Genomic DNA, 16607 nt, shown 5'->3' with positions numbered 1-16607 from the left:
ACCTACCCACACAGCCCAAATCACTCCACACCCACCTACATACCCAACAGCATCACCCCACGCCCCAACCAACCCCATTCCTGCAAACCTCATATCCCCCCCAGCACACACCTTGCATGCCCAGCTGCCAGACAGGATGAGACCTGCTGGCAGGAGCAGTGGCTGCAGAGGCAATTGGCCCCACATCCTAGTTAGTGAAGGGGTCAGAGGGAGCTCTAACTGTTCTATGATAAGAAAACCAAAAACAAAGAGCAAAACATATAGATATTTAGAATGTATTTTATTATGATGACAGAGACACTGGTAGGCTTCCCAACTGCTTTAAAATTGTAAATATATCAATCATGCATAGCCCAACTGATCTCTCTCTCTCTCTCCTCTCTCTCTATACAGTATATATACAGTGGTCTTTTGTTTTAATTGTGGAAGAACATGCATTTTGGTGTATTTTAAAGAGTGAATTTGGGATTTTTTTTTATCCAAGATTTTGCAGTTTTTAAATTGGGAACACCAGAATTCCTGCTAGCGAGGCAGGTGGCAGGACCCAGGCAGAGGAGCCTGCTCAAGGCTGGCACCTGGGACCTAGCTGGAAGGACATGCTTTGAGTTCAAAGCATGCCACCACCCTGAGAATATCTTCCAAGCGATAGCTACCCAGATAGCAGGGCAGTGGCACACATGGCAGTAGTGCTGCACAAAGGCCAACTGTGCAGCCACATCCCACTGGCAGGTGGCCCAGAGATGCAGATACTTTGCTGCAGCCATGCAGTCCCCATCTGGGTCTGGCAGGCATGCAGCCTTGGGGCCACATGCTGTTGCAGGTGGCAGCAGGTCATAGCCCCCATGCCAGACTGCTGCAGTGGGTAGAGGGTGCAGGGATCTCTCAGGGCTGCTTCAGCTGTCCAGCTGGCACAAGGGGTAGTGTCCCCAGGTACCAACTGGCCAGGCTTCAGAAGCTCTTGAGAGCAAGCCCTGAGCTGCTTCCCAGGGCAGGTTTTTATACTGCTGGGGCCAGCACCCCCAGCCTCTAGTTCCCTTTGGATGTAGATCCAAGAGGAGTTGGGCAGGGTTATTTTGCCCCAAGTGGCACAACTTGCCCCCCACCAAAGTTCATGTCTGGGCATGTGCAGTGAGGCAAAAATCCCCAGCTCAAATTTGTACTGCTCCTATTTGAGCTGCTGCAAGTGCACATACCTGCATGTGTGGATGCACCCTATGAGTTTTCCAGTAAGTTTTCTCCTGCTTTGGGAAGGTCTGATGCCATCCATGGACACTATCTGACACAAGAATCAGGAAGAACAGTTATGTGCACACACAAATTGACTTTCACATAGAGGAAAGTGCATTGTTTTAGAAAAAAGGGAGGAGAGAGTTCAAACAGTTATCAGGTCTCAGCTTCAGGTTCTTTTTCCATTTGCTTCATAGTGAACTCTCAGACTTCATGTGCAGCTAACCTCTAGTCCAGAACTCAGATATGTAAGAACAAATCAGTCTCCCAGAGGAGTACTCCCTAGGCTTGTCATGACAATAACAGCTGTGGTTCCACAGCCTAAGAACACGCCGTAGTACTGTGCTTTAAAGAGCCAGCTCTTTCACAAGAAAGCCGTTCGTTAGATTAAGTTAGATGCCAAATCTTACTGCAAGGCTAAATCGTGACATTCACTGCACCTGAAACCCACTGGCAGATTTTGGACCAATCTCTTTATAAAATGGTTATTCTAAGGCATGGTATTAAAGTACGCACAGTAAATGAGCCGTGTTTCATTGTGAATTATTTCAAAGGTAAAATCTATGCTTCTTTGACAGGGAAGTAAAAATCATCTCACATTCACTCTGTCTGAGGTAATTTGTTCTTTCCTTTGTAATGAATAAAATAACTAATCAAAATAGTGGTGTAGTTATCACTGAAAATAATGAACTGAATTCACCTTAGTATATCTCTATTAAAGTAAGTAGAGTAATACCAGAGATGAATTTAGCCAGTAGGTGTTTTTTTTATACTATATACTGTTCCATTGTTAGTGAAATATGAAGATCTACAGCAGCCCGCCTTTAGGAAGAAAAAAAGTGACATAAATTGACCTGCATTTGGCACATTCCTCCTATGCTGCATATATCAGGATAAACACAGGAAAGGTTTGCACAATGTGTATTGTTAACCTGCAGATGTGTTTATAAACTATTTATACACAGGAATCGTTTTCCATTCTTTATTTTATACATTATGCGTTTTGTACAATACACTGCAAAAATATCATTAATGTCTAGATGAATTCACTGCAAGCTATGAAGGTCATTAATGATTACCTTACCATTCACTTTCCTTTCCTTGCTGTATTTTTTAATGTAATGTATTTTGTCAGAGATTCAGTTACAACCTCCCTTTCCTGTGACTATTCCCATGCAAGCTGAATGAAATATCAGAATAACAGTTATAAAAAATTTTTACATTTTGTTCAATTTTTATTCTGAAAAAAATGAACATATTGCTCAATTCTCAAATGTAAAGAAGTGAAAAAGTCTTTTCCCAGAAACAACTGAAAACAGACAGGATAAAGGACAAAAAAAAACTGTAGGAAAAGATCCAGATACAACAGGGGAATAAACCAGGTTATATAAACGGTTTATTCCATTTTAAACATAAAAATTAAGCTTTTGCATTATTCGTATCAGCTTGATGTCTGAGAATACACCCAGAAGTTGGATGCTCTCAAAACTAATGTTTCCACGTGTTAGGTTGTTTATTTGGTCCCCATAATGCTTTGGGCTGCAAAATCCTATCTTAAAATTTAAAAAAAATAAATTCCTTTTGCTTTTGTTTCTTCTTCCACAAGATCTTACTGATTTATTTCAAGAGAAAACTGACAAAGTTAGACAATCCCTTCCTCATCTCTCTCATCTTGTCTTCTCTTCTCACTTCTCATAATTTTGCCCTTCATGCTCTTAGAAATGTGTTTGCTCTCCACCACAAATGCCTCCATTTGACCTTTCCCTAATCTCCCTCACCCCCATAGTCCATGATTTTCTTCTCTCTTAACTCTCTATTTCTCCAATTGCTTTTTTAGAAGAAGGAAGTGTGAGGACCTGGGAAGTGTGAGGACCAGGCCAATTACCTTAACCTCTATTCCAGGGAAAATCCTAGAAACATTCATCAAAGAGGCTATATGCGACAAACTTGCAGAAGGCATGATACTGAATGACAGCCAGCATGGCTTTGTTGCTGGCAGGTTTTGTCTGACCAACCTCATTTCTATGATCAGGTGACTCATCACCTGGATGAGAAAAAAGTGGTTGACATCATATACCTTGACTTCCAGAAAGCCTTTGACCTGGTATCCCACAAACTGGAAAATATTACCAGGCTCAACTGCAGAACCGTTAAGTGGGTGCAAAACTGGTTGCGATGGAGGACACAGAAAGTCCAAATAAATGGATTGGTGTCATCCTCGCGAGATGTGAGTAGCAGCATACCCCAGGGGTCAGTACTTGGCCCAGTGCTGTTCAACATCTTCATCAACAATGGATGAGGGGGTGAAAAGCCCATTTGCCAAGTTCACGGATGACACCAAGATATGGGGTTGTGCGAACACACCTGCAGATAGGCTGCAGGTACAAGCAGACCTAGACAGGCTGGCATGTTGAGCAGAATGGAACCAGATGAGGTTCAACGTAGAGAAATGCAAAGTGCTGCATCTAGGAAGGAAGAACCCCCAGCACACCTACACGCTGGGCATTGCTAACCTGACCAGCACTACAAATGAAAGGGATCTGGGGGTAACAATAGATCCCAGCATGAATATGAGTTGGCAATCCAACACAGCAACCGCTAGGGCCAATAAAACTCTGGCATGCATCTCCAGTGAAACCAAAGAAGTGGTTCTCCCACTTTATCAACACTGGTGCAGCTGCATCTGGAGTATTGCATCCAGTTCTGGGTGCCGCACTTCAACAAGGACATATAAAGCTCAAGAGGGTCCAGAGAAGGGCCACCCATATGATCAGAGACTTGCATGGCAAGCCATACAAGGAGAGGCTGAGGGATCTCGGACTCTTCAGCCTAAAGAAAAGAAGGCTGAGAAGGGACCTGATTGTGGCTTACTGCTATATCAGAGGTGTACATCAGGGGCTCGGTGAACAACTGTTCATCAGGGCACCCTGGGGGAAAACTAGAAACAATGGCCACAAACTCCTGGAAGATAGTTTCAGGCTGGAACAAGCTCCCCCCAGAGGTGGTGCAATCACCTACCCTAGAGGTCTTCAAGAGAAGACTGGATGGTCACCTGACCCCAGATCTCTTTCCTACTCATGCAGGGGGCTGGACCTGATGATCCTTCGCCCGATGATCCTTCGCCCCAGCCCTATGATTCTATGATTCTTTCAGCTGCCTTCAAGGATCCTCCTCATCTTCCCCTCCTGTGGGGTTTCCAGAGGTTCTCCCTCTAGTCTGTCTTTTTCCTTTCCCTCTACACCTTGGGTGCCTATACATGAGCTGGGGGGCTACTCCGATGCACTGTAATTACAGACCAGACTCAATTAATCAAGTCTGCTGGAGTGTAGTAATTACTGCGCTTCAGCCAGCCTCTGCATCTCGTGTATCAGGGTCCCTGTGCTTCAAAATGGTGGCGTGCGTGCTTGAACTAAAGCTCGTTCAACTTGCTCTAATTAAACTTGTTCAACAAGCTTTAGTTCAAGCGCCCCCACCACCATTTTGAAGTGTGGGGATGCTAAACAGACGTGATGTGGAGGCTGCGGGAGTGCATTAATTAGCACACTCCAGAAGACTTAATTAATCACATTAATTAGCACGTGTTGCAGCAGATGTTCAGCACATGTATAGGTGTGTTTAATGATTTCCCTTTGGACCTTCCAGTATTTACTGTATAACATCTCTTAAGATATGGCCTTTGCTAATCATCCACTCAGCTACAAAAGTACCAGGCCCTTGTCATCTGGTGTCTGGATCAGGGGTGCACTGATAGAGATTTTTGGGGCTGATACCGATAGCCAATTTTTAAGGAGCCATATTGTCTGATACCGATCCAATTTCCGATACCAGCCTGGCAGCTTGGAGAGTTGCATGCAGCTGTTAAGTCTGGTGTGGTGGAAGGAAGGGGAGGGGGGAGGGAAGAGGTGTGGGGGGCAGATCAAGGCTCCCATGGTGAGGGAGGAGTGGGGCTGGGGAGGGCATGGGCTTGAACTGCAGCTCATCCATGGAGGTAGGGGGGGGGAGGCTTCCGTCACTGCACGCCACTGGTTTGGAAGTTGCTGGTCCAGCGCTTTCCCACTTGTCCGGTGGCTCCTGCCACTGCTCTTGCCACTCATCCGGGATGGGGGGGGTCATGTCACATGTCACTTCTTCACAGTTTGAGTGGCCAAGGTCTGGAACGGGCTCCCAAGGGAGGTGGTGCTCTCCCCTACCCTGGGGGTCTTCAAGAGAAGGTTAGATAACCATCTAGCTGGGGTCATCTAGACCCAGCACTCTTTCCTGCCTATGCAGGGGGTCAGACTCGATGATCTATTGAGGTCCCTTCCGACCCTAACATCTATGAATCTATGTGCCCCCGGACTTGTGCAGGGCAGGGCTGGGCGGGCCAGGAAGAGCCCCGCGCAGCCCCAGCCCAGCCCTCCCTGCCCCACACAGCTCCGGGAGCACACGCCCTTCCCATGACTTCCCCAACGAGCGGTGAGAGCAGCAGCAGGAGCCAACAGATGAGAAGGCAAGTGCTGGACCAGTGGCTCCTGGATGAGCAGCATACAGCAGCAGAAGCCGCCCCCCCTGGGCGAGCCACAGCTCCATCCTGAGCCCTCCCCAGCTAGGCAGTGCTTGTTCCAGCCCCTCTCTCACTGTGGAGGCCTTGATCTGCCCCCACACGCCACATCCCTCCCCCCTCCCCTTCCACCACACCAGTCTTACCAGCTGCACACAGCTCTCCAAGCTGCCAGCTGTGCTCCTTGCTGCCTATGTTCTGCGCTGTGGCTACACGCACACATGGGCATTTATTGCCCAAATTGTCAGCCACATCAGGCCGATTTCATATATGATCAATTTTCTTTATATCAGTGCCAATCTGATATTGGACTGATGTATTGATGCACCTCTAGTTACTACAACTTCTTTCTCTAGCCTTTGCAAATGCAGTTTCATACTGCTTATTTCCATTCAGAACACTGGTCAAAGATCAGTTGTTGCTTCATGTGTTGCCTCATGTGTTGGTTTGAGCATGTCACCCCTCTCTCTGCAGTCCACAGCTGGGTCCCCCTTCTCTGTTACATCAAACCTAAGTGTCTTGTCTTCATCCTGAATGCCCTTTCATATTTCCTTTCTCCCATTCATCTCATTCATTATCACAATGTTGACCCCTGCCTCCAATCAGCTAATGATGACAACCTCTTTGTCCAGCCGTTAGGTTTTAAAGCACACATCTTCCTGATTTCTCCCTTACTGCCCTTCACATCTAAGACAAGCTCTTCATAACCACACTGTTGGTTACCATCAAATCTCTCCATTAATTTTAATCTGCCTTTGCTTTGAACCATTACATAGATGCAGTATGGCACATGCATGTCCAGCTAAAATGTACTCTTGGCACGAGTCAAGATTCTGTCAAAGATCTGTCAGAACAAACTATGTGAAAGTTGCCTGACTAGTGGCCAAAAGCAGAACTGCCATGCGTTGGCATAAACAAGTACATAAGCAATGCCAATCATCCACTTTCTGCTGTTACAATCACCTGTCCTTTTGCTGGATGTAACTGAAATGAAAGTTTCATCTTGCTTAAAACAATGTCTCTAGTTCAAGAATACAAGAATCTCATTCAAATAAATGTTTGTAGAGAAGCATCCAGAAATAACGACATGGGAAATAGACCTTTGCTCTCTTAATAACTTTGGCACAAAAAACAGTCCCAGTGGGAACAAGGGAGAGAAGTAAAATTGGTAACGTTTACCAGGATCCTGGGATAAACAGCTTAAATACAAGGTTCCAAGCAAGCACTTTGTACCAGATTCAGAGTTAAATTCCCATAAAAGAAGATAGCATTTTGGAAAGTCTCATATTTGTATCAAGTATAATACCTAAACAATGGTTTTACATGGGTTTTTTTTAAATAATAGTAGACAGAGAGAGAGAAACTGAATAATTTGTGTTCTCATTTACATTCCTGTCACCTCACTGGTGCCAAAGGAGCTGCAGATTGCAAGTAAACACAAAACATGGCCAACAAACCTTGCAAATATATTCAGTATAAAAGCCGATACTCACTGCGCACACTGGTGAGGATTTCCATATCATGTTTTTTTAAATAAATATGTTGATCAGTCAGATGTACCAATTTGAATATGAATCTCCTATTGCTAATTTAAAACATGTCCAAGGTAAGCCTGGTCCAGGTCCCACTGAAGTTAGTGGTAGTCTTTCCAATTACTTCAGTTAAGCTAACTCAGTTATGTGTTAGTGACACTACTGATCACTGCTACAATATTTATGACCAGAAATACTAAAAGGAATGAATCACAACCTCTATATTTTTATTTTAATTGTGTTCCTTCTTTGGACAGATTTGCTGATGTTTTCTGCTTAGCTGCCTATCTACTCCACCACTGATTGGAGGTCATGAGGCTAGGAAAGTGGGCCTTCCCAAGTGACCACTTTTCCCAATCCTTTTCAATTGTGGAGACACAAACATGGTCATCTTAGAGTGGATATAATGTTCAGAGTGCAAAAAAAAGCAGAATTACTTATAGCCTGGTTTATTAACTTGATCTGAATAAAGAAACCATGCTGTGATAAGCATCACACATTTGGCAAAGAGCAGACAAAAATAATAATGCAGTTTGCTTACAGTGTACCAAATGCTTGATTTTAGGAGTAACCTTTTCATCTTCTGAGAGGTGAAAAATACATTTTACCAATACCAATACATTGCTAAATATGAAATAGATATTCATGTTTGTTATGCATGTAACATATAATGTTATATCTGGAATAGACTTAAAAAACTCTATTTTTAAGTGCGTTTTTTTTTTAATCATTTCATACTTCTGACTTGACTACAATGCAAAACATATGGGCTGTTAGTGGGTGCATTTACATGTGATATTAATGTGACGGAATAAACTCCAGTGTAGTTCGTGCTAGAGTTTAATGCTCCAGGCACAGTGTTTACATGTGTGCCTGGGATCATAGCATGTTAAGCTGGGGTGGTGCAGCCCTGGCAGGAAGTCCAGGGGGTCAGCCTTCCAGCCTGGAGCTGCTCCCCATCAGCTCAACATGTTGTGGAGGGGCTGGCTGGGGCATGAGGTTGCTACAGTGCAGGGCTAGCCAGCAGACAGCCCCTGCACTGTAGCATCTCGTGCCCCAGCCAGCCCCATCACCATCTATCTACACATGCATTTCGCTGAATAGAACTACTCTGCTGTAGGATAGTACTTATGTTGTGCAGTACTATCCTACAGCAGAGTTAATTAGTTTACTGCAATATAGTGCCACATGGTGATGTTTTACTGCGGAGCTAATTAGTCAGTTCCACAGTAAAGAGTTTTGTATAGATGCACCCAGTGTTTACTAGGAATTCATGATTAGGGCAGAAAGAGCATCCCATAATTGGTGTGATTTTTACTTTTCTCTCCTAAATTGCCCTTACAAAAGATCCTCCTGAAATTTTACATATCACATTTCTGATGGCTGGAAAATGGTGTTTAGAGGTTTGCTTCTGGCTTATAGTAAAGTAGATATGCATTAGAATAATGGTCCAGGGCAACAGCAAGGGTTAACTGATTTTTAAAAAGCCTGTCTGTGAAAAAGTTTCTTCAAGGCCCACTGTGTCTGATACAGGCAAGCAGCAAGCAGACACACAGGCTGGGAATTGAAGTCACGTACTACACTGTTCCGTAACATAAGATAAGGTGGCACCAGGTCACAGTGCCCAACTGCAGGGCCCTTGAGATTTCCAGTTTTGGTAGATGAACCAAATTAGGACGCCCAGAAAAAGCCTAAATTAATATGTGCACCTGTATGGGTTTGTAAAACAAAGGACTGTGCTAACAGGACAGAACGTGGACAGTATGATGACAACAGGGAGACCAATCAGTGATGGCCAGGGACGGAAAGAGTCATCACAGAGGGAAAAAGGATACAAAAGAAGGGATTTTGAAGCAGCAAACGATCCCCAAGAGGAGAACCCGAGGCCACCATGGACAGGGCACACCACCAGCCTGTCCCATCCACCCAACTGGGAGGGTGGGGGGGCCTTGGCCTCTGACCTCCAGGCTGCTGACATCTGACATTCAAGAGAAAACCTCAGGGTAAAGCTTGCATACTGGCCATTTCTGGTTTTGATTTGGAGGAGGAGGGTGCAGGTCCCCAAAATGGCATGGTAGAGAAGATACTGAATTTCATTGGTTGGCCCTTTTGAAAAGTCTTCAGTTATTCACCAGGGGACAGTCCATAATGTGAATGCAGCCATTTTTAATAGCATCAAAATTAAAGAAATAGAAAAGGAAGTAAGTGAAACATGGGCTACAGAATACAGATTAATATGAATGGATAGAAGACACGTTATATGCAATTCATAATGTGCTTCCTAGTCTCATGTTTAACTAAAAATGTACACAACAGTTAATAGGTGGCCTGGGGTATTCCAGTATGTGATAAATAAATGCATTTCAAATTAAACACCGCAAATACACATGCATACACACTGTAGTGGGTTTTTAAAGGATGCCCAAAGATTAAGCTATTATAGTTTTGAATAGTGAAAAAATGTCTGTTAAAAAAAGAAATCCATATTTCCATAAGAAAAAAAAGAATCCATATTTCAGTTCATTGATGAGGTCAGTTAGAAAGAATAGTACAGCTGCTAGTCTGGAAATGCTTAATTGACCAAAAGCCAGATAAAGCCATTTTTTAGGAATAAACACTCATATGTCATTCATATTAGAATCCCAGACTATGAAATTAAATGTTTTTTTCCATGCTGTTCATGAAACAATTCAAAGAGGCAAACTTACAGTATGCTGATAACATCCTATGTAAATATGATATATCACCAAATTTTCAATATACCTTATCTGCAGAGGTACACAAAATGTTGCATTGTGTATTCAAAGTAAGAAACTAAATGTCTAAAGGAACTAAACTAAAGAAACAAGAATGTCAATTTACATGTGTAAGGGTTGTAGCTGAATATTTTTCAGATATATTCATGAAATACTGAAAATGTCCTTAGAGTCGTGTTTCAAGAACATTTTCTCATTAAGTTTGTACATGTTATATTTAAAATATAGATTTACTTTTTCCAATACCAAATATACATAAGAACCCAAGGGAAATTCGCTATAATAAAGATGAAGCAGATGTAAGGCATCAATTTTTTTTTTAAGAAAACATTCTTATAGTTTAGGGGGTTTTTTAATGGAAGATAGGCTCTTAACTTTGCTTGTAATCCACAAAATCGCATGCATTGGTTATATGAATGCTGGCTGGCTACATGCAAGGTTCAATTAGAATCTATGTATTCAAAACACATACGGAAATAGACTGCTCAAGCATTAAGCACCTGGTCAACAATGGAAATTAACATTACTATTCATTCATATGGCTAGTGGCAAGATCTATCCCTTTGCTACTTCTTACACAAAAGGAGCAGGAATTGATGCCACAGAACGTAACTTTCATATGACACATGAAATAATATAATCTTGCTTTCCAAATTTCCTTCTTCAGTAATGACATTACTCCCTTTTGCAACCAAAATGACCTATTTTCTGTAGTAATTAAGTGAGAACCAACATGAAAATTTACCCTATATATAAAAATATATTTTACATGTTAACAATACACATTTTTTACTTGATACTACAAGGATGTTAGACAGTTGGGTTTAAGTCATTATTGATTCAAACAAGGTCATTAGTAAATCCCTTAAAACAACTATGTTACAATGTGATTTTCTCTCAGTGTTTATCCCATGCTACAAGTTGTTCTCTTTCTTTAATAATATACTAGAAATGTCTTTAATAATTTTAAATGCCATCAATATTCCTACAGAAATAGGTCATCTTCATCAGTTGACCTGATGAAGGATGCCCTGCATTCCAAAGCTCATCTAACTTTATCCCAGCCATGCAGTTACTTATCCAATAAAAGATACCACCCACAAAGATCCTTGATTCGCATAATTGCTGGACAATCATGGCTACCACATTACTCCAACATTTGCCTTACATACATGATACCCAAGTGTGTCAAAGCTAGAGCTCTGTCATTAAAAGTACAAATGCAGGGATGATTTTATTATTTTTTGCATTAATGTAGCACCTCAGGGACCCAGACAATGTTGGAGTCTTACTATGCTAGGCAATCTTCATAGGCTCAGTAAGAGGCAGCTTCTGGTCTGAGGAACTTTTTAAGGCCCTGTACAGAGTTGCTACTCTCAGTGGAAACCCGTGAGTGTACAAATGTTCAGGTTCTTTTTCCCACAGTAAAAATGGCTACTCTTGGAGGAAAAAAAGTCTGGGAACAAGCAGAGCTAAATCACTCCTGGGACAGAGAGTATCTGTACATACTGTAAGATGCAAAATAGGAGTGGAAAGAGAGACAAAGTGACCTCCACAAGATTGGGGCAAGTAGGGATTGGGGCAAATCTTGTTAGAAAATGCTGAAAAGAGCTTCCCAGTTCAGCACTGGGAAGCTGTCTACTAAACGGTGGCAATGCAGTGAGTTTTATAATTGCACTCATCCTAAATACATCTTTATGCATTTCCAACATATTTTAGTAGTTCTCATCAGCAAGATCTGACAACGATCAAAAGACCTTAGATACATCCACAATAAATGGCAGGATGGAATCTCAAGAATGCCACACTCCCTCCAAAGTGAAGGTAACAGTCAAAGAAATGACCTCTGCATCATTGCTGTTATGAAGGGTAGACAACAGTTTTCATCTTATTAAATTAAACATTTGGTATGCATTTCTCACTAGAACATGTTAATGCATACTTTTTCAGTTGATTTTTTTCCCCTTTGGAGTTACAGGAGAATAATTTAGGCAGATTCTTATAAATAAGGGCAAGAGAGGCAATTGTAATAGTAAATCAGATAGAAAACTATTAAAAATTCTATTGTAAATTAAACCCCAACAATCCAGGGATATGACAGTCCAAGTTCTGTGCTCAGGTACAAGTCTAGAACCCTGGATTGCAAAGCATAAAAAGGGAGCAGCACTTGGATCGCTAAGACTAAATATACCCTGACAGCTTAAGAGTACGTTTGTGAAAATGAATGGCAGCATTATTAACGCTGTGACATTATTAATGCATTATTAAATAAGTGACTCCCAGTGTTAATTAGAAAGTTTTTAAGTTTTCTGGGCTACATACAACTGGATGTTTAAAAAAGCGTGGTGTGAGAAAAGTCACATCTTATGGCTTGTCATGCTGATGGGTGTTATGTAGTAAACAATCTGTTCTAAGTTACTGGAAGAAAGCCTGTGTATAATGTCTTAATGCTATAATAATTTCATAATGATATATAATATATTATTTTATGTTATTGTAGTTATTTTGCTTATAAAAGACACAATAATGAAAGAGAGACATTTCATTTGAAGGCTATGACTTCCTAAAATAACTCTTAAATTGAACGCTAAGAACTAACCTCAAAACACTTTTCCTTCCTTGCTCGATGTAGCAGTTCAGCCATTCCTGGTAAAAGTATTGGAAATATATAATATTCTAAGTATTCTCTTGGAGAACCTGGACAAAAACAATACATTTTCCCACTTAAACAAGGATTATATGGAGAAAAGGACATCCATTTGAAATAACATTAAAAAACCCCCAAACATAATTCATTTTATCAGTTCCATTTCAACTTGTGCTAAACATAAGATTCTTTCAATGTAGATCTATTTACAAAATCTATTTCATTTTTCTTAAGCCACAAAAAATATATAAACTTAAATAAGTTTCAAAAGTCAGTGCTTTCTCCCCAACCTCTCCGAACAGTATCTTTCCATCTTTTGTTTGTTTCTTCACAAACTAAAGTCATTGGTTGTGAAGCTGAATTCCTAGACAGAAGCAAGAGATGAGATGAGAGTGCTTAAATCTGCATTTTGGGTGGCTTTGATTTCTCTCTTTTATCTCCATTTTTAAAAGGATTTACATCATGAGCTATCCACATAAAGGCCAGAAAAACCTAACAAATTTGCCGATGGGTCTCCTTCAGTGCAGTTCCGAACCTGCCAGCAAGTCTGCTTCAAGGTTTGCTTCCCACCCAGCTTGCCAGTCCTGCAACCTGGGAAGTGAAATACTCAGATGGGATCTGGACTTCAGGGTCCTGCTGGATGTGTTCTAACACATCTTCAGACAACGGTAACTCCTGGTTGTTCTCCTTGAAGTGGAGAGAGTTCATATATATGTTTAAATATAATACAGAGTTTTAAGACTAGAATTGCAAAATGCAGAGTTGTTGATCTAATTCTACTCTGATTAGGGATAGTGGTAAAGCTCCTATTAGTTTCAACAAAAACAGTATAAGGCCAAAACCAGGTATCTTGAAAAAAGCACCTGAATCTTTAAAGAGAAAAAAACGACTCACTAGACCTCAAATTTTAATAGGATTTCAAACCACGTGATACAGTGTACATAAATTATTTAACATTTGTATTAAGCAAGTGAATTTTTGCCTTCAGTTACTCTGTATTTATGTCACTGTATATCCATTAGTATCACTGGTTTAGCTGAGAACAGACTGACCTACTTTTTTGTTTTTAATAATCTTGAAGATAAAGATAAATCAAATCAGAGCACCATTCCTAAGAAATATTTCAATAACGTGTAGGTCACATTAATGAAAAAACTCGGTGATTAACAACATAGTGACTAAACCAGTTTTAGTATTCTCTTACTCTGTTGGAAAGTAAGAACTGTAGTTATCTAATTTATGACATTATTTGATATATCACCCGAGAAAGATATTTATCTCTCTCCCATGAAATATTATTAACTGGTGATATATCAGATAATGCTATGAATATAATATAATATAATATAATATAATATAATATAATATAATATAATATAATATGGACACAAACTGGGTGCTTGACAGGACAATCTTGGTAATTATTACAATTCTAATATAATAAAAGGCTCAGTCTGTCTGTCTGTGTGTCTGTCTATCCATAATGCTTCTAGTCAACTGCGTATGCACCGCTAAGAGGGCAGTGGTGATTGGCTGGGTGGCCTGGGCTGTGCGGGTCTAAGTTCGCTTTGCTGCTGGGGAAGTTTGGCAGTGGGGAATATGCACCAGTAGCCCAAGCAGTGGGGCTTCCCCCCGCCTTCCTGCCTGAGAGTGAAGCAGGGGTATAATGGTGGCGGCGCCCCCTAGAAGTCAGCAGGGAGTGGGGGGCTGGTGGGCAGGGAGGAGAGCAGCGAGGCAGGCAGATGCGGGCCAGGCTGACCCAAAGCAGCAGGCGGGGAGGGCTAGAGGGGGGTCGGACCTGAAGCAACATGGGGAGGGGGGTAAGCGGAGTTGGACCCAAAGCAGCAGGGGGAGGGGGGAAGCAGGGTCAGACCCAAAGCAGCGAGGGGAGTGGGGGTTAGACTGGAAGCAGCGGGAGGGGGAAGGGGGTGGAGCAGGGCTGGACCCAGAGCAGGGCGGGGAGGGCAGGGAAGAGGGGCATGGGGCTGGACACAGCCTCCCTCCCCGCCTGTCATTCTTGATGGGCCATTTGTTAGCAATTATTATAATTCTATAATAATTTACAATGTTAAGTTCTTAAAGGAAACTAAAGGAGATAGATGTCCAACTCACACATTTCAGTGACATTTAGGCTAACTCCCTTTGACTCCTATGAAAAATCCAACCTAAGACAATGAAGTCACTGAGAAAAAAGAACCCTTTCCAAAATTCTAATCTGTCCAGACTGTGAACCTGGAGAAGAAATATTTTAGAGCACTGAAAATGAGCACTCAACATTCTCCAGTAAATGGTATCCCAAGTGCAGACCAATTTTGATTAGCCTTCCGGGCTAGGCGGTATTAGGGGAAAGTTAAATCAGATCAAAATGGCTGTCCAATATCAGGTAAGGCAGGATGGTGGGTGGTTGGCAGTGGGGGTCTAACAGGCTGGAGGGGATCGAGGATCTGCTTGGGGATATGGGGGTAGGTGCGACCCACAAGTGGAGTGGGCAGGCCAGCAAGACTGACAGGTGGGGTGGGGTTGGGGGCCTGGCACAACCTGTGGGTGGAGGGGCAGGGCTGGCATAACTTGTGGGTGGGGTGGACAGGGCCAGTGCAACCTATGAGGGGTGGGCAGGTGCAACATGTGAGGGGTGGGATAGCAGGCATGACCCATGGGTGGGGTGGGGTCCCCCCACCAGCAAACCTACACCCCCATCTCTCCTGCCCCTCCTCCCACCGGGACTTGCTTGCTTGGTTCCAGCAGTGACAAATGCTGATAAAATTGGCTGCACCCGGAACAGCTTGTGGGATGGGGGTAGAGAAGGCTGCCTGATCAGGGCCAGGGTATGAGGGGAGCAAGGGGGCAGAAGGAGCAAAAAATAGCCCAGTGCAGGGAGGGAGGTGAGACACATTTCAACAAGGATGTAGAAAAACTTGAGAGTGTCCAGAGAAGAGCCACCCATATAAACAGAGACTTGCAAGGCGAGCCATAAGAGGAAAGGCTGAAGGTCTTGGGTGTCTTCAGCCTAAAAAAAGAAGGCTGAGAGGGGACTTGGTAGCAGCTTACCGCTACATCAGGCACCCTTGGGGAAAAGCAGGAGTAATGGCCACAAATTCCTGAAAGACCGTTTCAGGCTTAACACTAGGAAAAACTTTTTCCAGACAGTTCTTTTACCAGTCCCAAGATTTCTAAATTGTTCTGAGCTGAACTGTCTGTGCTCAACACTTGAATTGCTGTCCTCAGTCCAGAGTCTTGATTGCTACTGCTCTAAGCATTCAGGTCTTGATGTGGGAAGTAAGGATACTTTGTTAAATGTTTGTCTCCTAAGAATGCACCATAGGAATAAAGGGTTTGTTCATCGCTGCACACTCCTAATCTATCCTTCTCGACAGACACTACCAGTGAATGTTCATAAATGGAAGGGTACAATACATTAAGACTTCAGAATATTACTGCTTCTCGCTACCAGTAATAGACATTTTAATGGGTTACAGTAAATGGAAGAGAAGGCATACGGAATAAGAGATGAAAAAAGTGAGGGATAAAAGACCAAATGAAGGGTAAAGTGCAAAATACCTAGAAGAAGATATATGGTTACTGGGACCGTGAATTTTGAAAAGCTGAAATCAGAACAATGAAGATGGGACAATAATGATTCAGAGGCTGAATATAGTTGGAATAAAAACAGCTGGGGAAAGATATTATAACCTGAAAGGTTTCAGAATCAATGATAGCCTTCATCTATTGATACTGGTTTGACTTTATTAAGATCAGAGGGAGAAAATGCTTGCCTTTCTCCTGTTGTAATAAAAATGACTGAATGAAAAGCCACATACAGGTAAAGAGGACGGTAATGTCTGTAATAGCTTTGTATAATTATACATTAAGGCAGGGGTGGCCAACCTACCGCAAGTGGCATGGGC

General features: G+C 42.3%; 1 protein-coding gene across 1 annotated transcript in view; it reads right to left on the bottom strand.

The window, feature by feature from the left end:
• IQCK (IQ motif containing K) overlaps positions 1-16607 on the bottom strand; it is a 91118-nt gene that overhangs the window by 66172 nt on the left and 8339 nt on the right. Inside the window, exon 4 of the mRNA XM_019494748.2 lies at positions 12655-12752. Within this exon, the coding sequence (XP_019350293.1) occupies positions 12655-12752 (98 nt within the window). The remainder of the gene's footprint in view (positions 1-12654; positions 12753-16607) is intronic.

Source organism: Alligator mississippiensis, chromosome 13 (genome assembly GCF_030867095.1).
Source record: "Alligator mississippiensis isolate rAllMis1 chromosome 13, rAllMis1, whole genome shotgun sequence".
Classification (NCBI taxonomy): Eukaryota; Metazoa; Chordata; order Crocodylia; family Alligatoridae; genus Alligator; species Alligator mississippiensis.
This window is presented reverse-complemented; position numbering and strand designations above follow the sequence as displayed.